Genomic DNA, 3,694 nt, shown 5'->3' with positions numbered 1-3,694 from the left:
GGCAGAGGAGCTGATGTGGAAGCTGGGGGTCAGGAGCAAAGATCACCTGTCCAGGGGTCCCCATGGGTCCCGGCTCTCCTTTAGGTCCGACAGGGCCTGGCAGACCTGGTGACCCCTATGGCAGAACAGCGGGCAGAGGTCAGTGCCTCTCCCTCCGCTACCCCTGCCTCCCAGCCCTTCTCTCCCTGCGGGCACGTGGTTGCACAGCCCCCATTGCAGGCCCGCAGCGAGCTCCTCTGAACACACACCGGCACGCCGGGGGCTCCTCTGTCTCCATCTTTCCCAGTGGCACCATCACGACCCGGCGCTCCCGGCTTTCCCGTCTCCCCCTGAGAGGGAAGAGCTCTGTCAGGGGCCTGCCCGCTGACTCCCGAGCCCCAGAGCCCGGCCCTGACCCCCAGGACTCACCACTTGTCCAGGCAAACCCGGTGCCCCTTGAGGACCCTGTGGGGAACAAGTCAGATGTGAGAGGGACATGGAGAGCAGGGGACCCAGAAGGGCAGGGACTTCGTGTGTCCCCACAGGGGCCTCACTCACCACCAGGCCTGAAGGGCCAGGGGGCCCGGGAAGTCCCACGGCTCCAGTAGGTCCAGGCAGGCCCTGGAGGAAGCGGGAGTTGAGGGCAGTGCCAACCCCGCCCAGCTCCCTGTGACTTCCCCATGGGCTGGGCCACTCACCCGTCCTGGTGGTCCTGTCTCTCCGGGCTCCCCCTGCCAAAAACACAGACACTGAATGAGCCGACAGATGGACCAGAGGCCCCTCAGCCCCAGTCCACAAGCGGAGCCCGCATGGACGGGGCACCTTGGTGCTCAGCGGGGCAGTGACGTCCCCGGAGGCTGGCAGACATTGTCCTGGTGCAGGCAGGCTGCTCTGAGTCCCTGCCTCCTTCCAGCCTCACACCCACACATGCCTATACTCACCTTTAGGCCAGAAGGTCCCTGGGGTCCCGCAGGGCCAGCAAGACCCTATAAAAAAATATCAAGGGCAAGAAACAGGGGTCCGAGTTGCACCTGGACTTACGGACTAACACAAGTTTTCCACCCGATGTGGGGACTGATGCCTGTCCCATGCCCACCAGGCGGTGCTTCCCCACCACTCACCGGGGCCCCGGGTGGTCCAGGGTCTCCATGGCCGCCCTGTGGGAGACAGACAGAGCCAAATTGGGGGCAGGGAGTCAGTCCTACCCTTCCAGGGAAACTGAGGCAGGACTGCCCATTGTAGGGGGTGCCATTAGGAAGGGAGCAGGATTCTGGGGTACTCACCGCCGGGCCAGGGGTCCCCCGTGGACCTTGCAGACCCTGTATAGAGAAGGGAGCTGCTAAGCCTCAATCTGGCCTCCCGTGGGAGACCTTTGCCTGGAGGCCCCACCTCTGGACCCTCACCCCTCCCAGGTACAAGTCACCGTGTACCCATGAACTGCCCCTCATGGACAGTACACATGGGCCTGTGCACACACACAGCCATCAGACATGTGCGCTTGGACCTGGGCAACCAGGCACACCCCATCACTGGACACAGGTGACCTGCATGCAGGGCCAGCACACCGCAAAAGGGTGACTGTGCCCCAGAACTCGGCCCAGGCTGTTCCTGCTTCCACTCACCGGCTTCCCCTCAGGCCCAGCCACGCCGCGCTCTCCTGGCAGACCCTAGAGAGAACGTGTTTATGGCCACACCGTCTCGTCCCCCATCCCAGCTTCCCCTGAGACAGTCCCGGGCAGAGCAGACTCCAGCCCAGATGACACAAGTGAGAGCCGTGCACTTGCACGCACGTGGCACTATGGGGCAAGGACTCACCGGGCTGCCATTCGGACCCCTCTGTCCAGGCTCTCCCCGGTCGCCCTTGATGCCCGGCTCACCCTGCAAGCGGAGTGTCGGACCCTGAGCATCACTGCCGGGTGCCCACGCACACACCACCCCGGCACGCCCCCTGCGGAGGAGGGGAACAGCGTGGTGGGATGACAGGAGGTCTCACCCTGTCTCCTTTGGGGCCTCGGTCGCCATCACTGCCTGGATCCCCCTGTGGGAATGACATGTCACCCAGGCCCTGGTGCCACAGCAGGGGTGGCCCCCAGGCTGAGCCCGCACACGGACCTTAGCACCCTTGAATCCAGGGGGTCCTTGTTCTCTAGAGAGCCCAGAACCTGGCTCGTCCACGGCCACCTACAAGCACAGGATTATAGGGCAGAGCTGTGCTGTCACAGCGGCAGGAACAGGTCGTCCCAAAAAGTTGTGGGTTCCGAGTCACCGCACGGAGCTTCTGGGGCCCAAGCTCCCAGTGGCCTCTTGGTGACAGCAGTCACAGGCTTGGGCAGAGCTGGGGTGATCACCTTGGGGCCTGGGGGTCCGGGGGGTCCAGGGAGGCCAGGAAGGCCGTCTCTGCCCTGCAGAGAAGAAGGAAATGGGTGGCCATCCCAGCACAGCCTGCAGCCAGTCCTGCCCGGTGAAGCCCCGCCCAGCTCACCTGTTCTCCACGTTCTCCTTTCTCTCCCCGTTCTCCCTGAAAAGCAGATACCAAGGTGGGGGGTATGCCCATGGGGAGTCTGGCTCCCCCTGACCCCACTCCCCCGGCCACTCCCACCAGCCCCCAGGCTCACCCTCTCTCCGGGTCTTCCGGCCTCCCCCACACTCCCAGCTGGGCCAGGGAGCCCAGGGATACCAGGCTTCCCAGGCTCCCCGGCAAGGCCGGTAGGTCCAGGAAGGCCCCTCTCCCCCAGGGCCAGGCCAGGTGGCCCCTGAGGGCCGGGGTCTCCACGATCTCCCTTTGGTCCACGTTCTCCAGAAAAGCCGATGGGGCCCTGGAGGAGCAGAACAGTACATGCTGGTGGTCACCGACACCGTCCACGGAACAGCCCCTCCCCGCTTGAGTACCCAGCACACACCTCCTTGCCTGGGGGGCCCCGCTCGCCTGGGTCCCCCTTGGGGCCGCGACGCCGTTCAGGCGTGGGCAGGAAGCCACCAGAGCTTTCTTCCCAGGTCTCCACGATCTCCCGCAGGGCAGATGTCTGGGTGACATGCAGGGTCAGAAGAGGAAGGCCAAGGCTGCAGCCACCCATGCCCTGGCCAGCCCTGGCCAGCCCTGGGGGCATTACGTGTCCCGTGGGGCTCCCCGCGGCCCCTATGTCCAGCCCCCATCAACCTACCTTGATGCCAATATTTTCCAGCAACCGCTCTGCATTCTGGGGACACAAACTGGATGAGGGGATGCCCACACAAGAAAAGGCCCCACATTGCCCCCCAAAACAGCCTCTATACCCTCGTCCCCTGGCTTCCTGCCTAGAGGACCCTTTAGCCCTTGGCTGGGGTGACTGGAGGCCACTGGAAGCCCCTCTCTGGCATGTCCCATCACCCAGGTTCCCATCCATGTAGCCCACAGGAATCCCAACAGGGCAGGGGCCCGAGCATATAGGACAGCACCTGTGGCTGCAAGCGGAAGGGGGCGGAGGCGGCCCCCACAGACATGCGTGGAACAGTCAAGGACCATGTCCCAGGCTTCACTCACCACCAGGCTCCCAGGCTCTCCTCTCAGGCCACGCTCTCCTGGGAGGCCCTGGAGACACCAAGAGGTAAGCTGCTGGACCCAGCCTGGGGTGCAGCATGTGGGTGCATGCGTGGGTGCTATGGCTACCGGGGCAAGTGAAAGAGGTGGGGGCCTCACCTGCTCCCCTCTGGGTCCAGTCTCCCCACGGTCACCCTG

General features: G+C 64.6%; 1 protein-coding gene across 1 annotated transcript in view; it reads right to left on the bottom strand.

The window, feature by feature from the left end:
- Nucleotides 1-3,694, bottom strand: part of COL7A1 (collagen, type VII, alpha 1) — a 30,946-nt gene that overhangs the window by 8,490 nt on the left and 18,762 nt on the right. Inside the window, 19 exon segments of the mRNA XM_010851905.1 lie at nt 38-115; nt 249-329; nt 409-444; nt 538-600; nt 678-710; nt 921-965; nt 1,101-1,136; nt 1,263-1,298; nt 1,602-1,646; nt 1,795-1,857; nt 1,973-2,017; nt 2,092-2,160; nt 2,328-2,381; nt 2,462-2,497; nt 2,595-2,795; nt 2,880-3,002; nt 3,141-3,176; nt 3,500-3,547; nt 3,656-3,691. Coding sequence (XP_010850207.1) covers nt 38-115; nt 249-329; nt 409-444; nt 538-600; nt 678-710; nt 921-965; nt 1,101-1,136; nt 1,263-1,298; nt 1,602-1,646; nt 1,795-1,857; nt 1,973-2,017; nt 2,092-2,160; nt 2,328-2,381; nt 2,462-2,497; nt 2,595-2,795; nt 2,880-3,002; nt 3,141-3,176; nt 3,500-3,547; nt 3,656-3,691 — 1,164 coding nt within the window.

The sequence above is a fragment of the Bison bison genome, unplaced genomic scaffold (genome assembly GCF_000754665.1).
Source record: "Bison bison bison isolate TAMUID 2011002044 unplaced genomic scaffold, Bison_UMD1.0 scf7180017864304, whole genome shotgun sequence".
Lineage (NCBI taxonomy): Eukaryota > Metazoa > Chordata > Mammalia > Artiodactyla > Bovidae > Bison > Bison bison.
The sequence above is the reverse complement of the archived record's forward strand: the minus strand, read 5'-3'. Positions and strand labels throughout refer to the sequence as shown.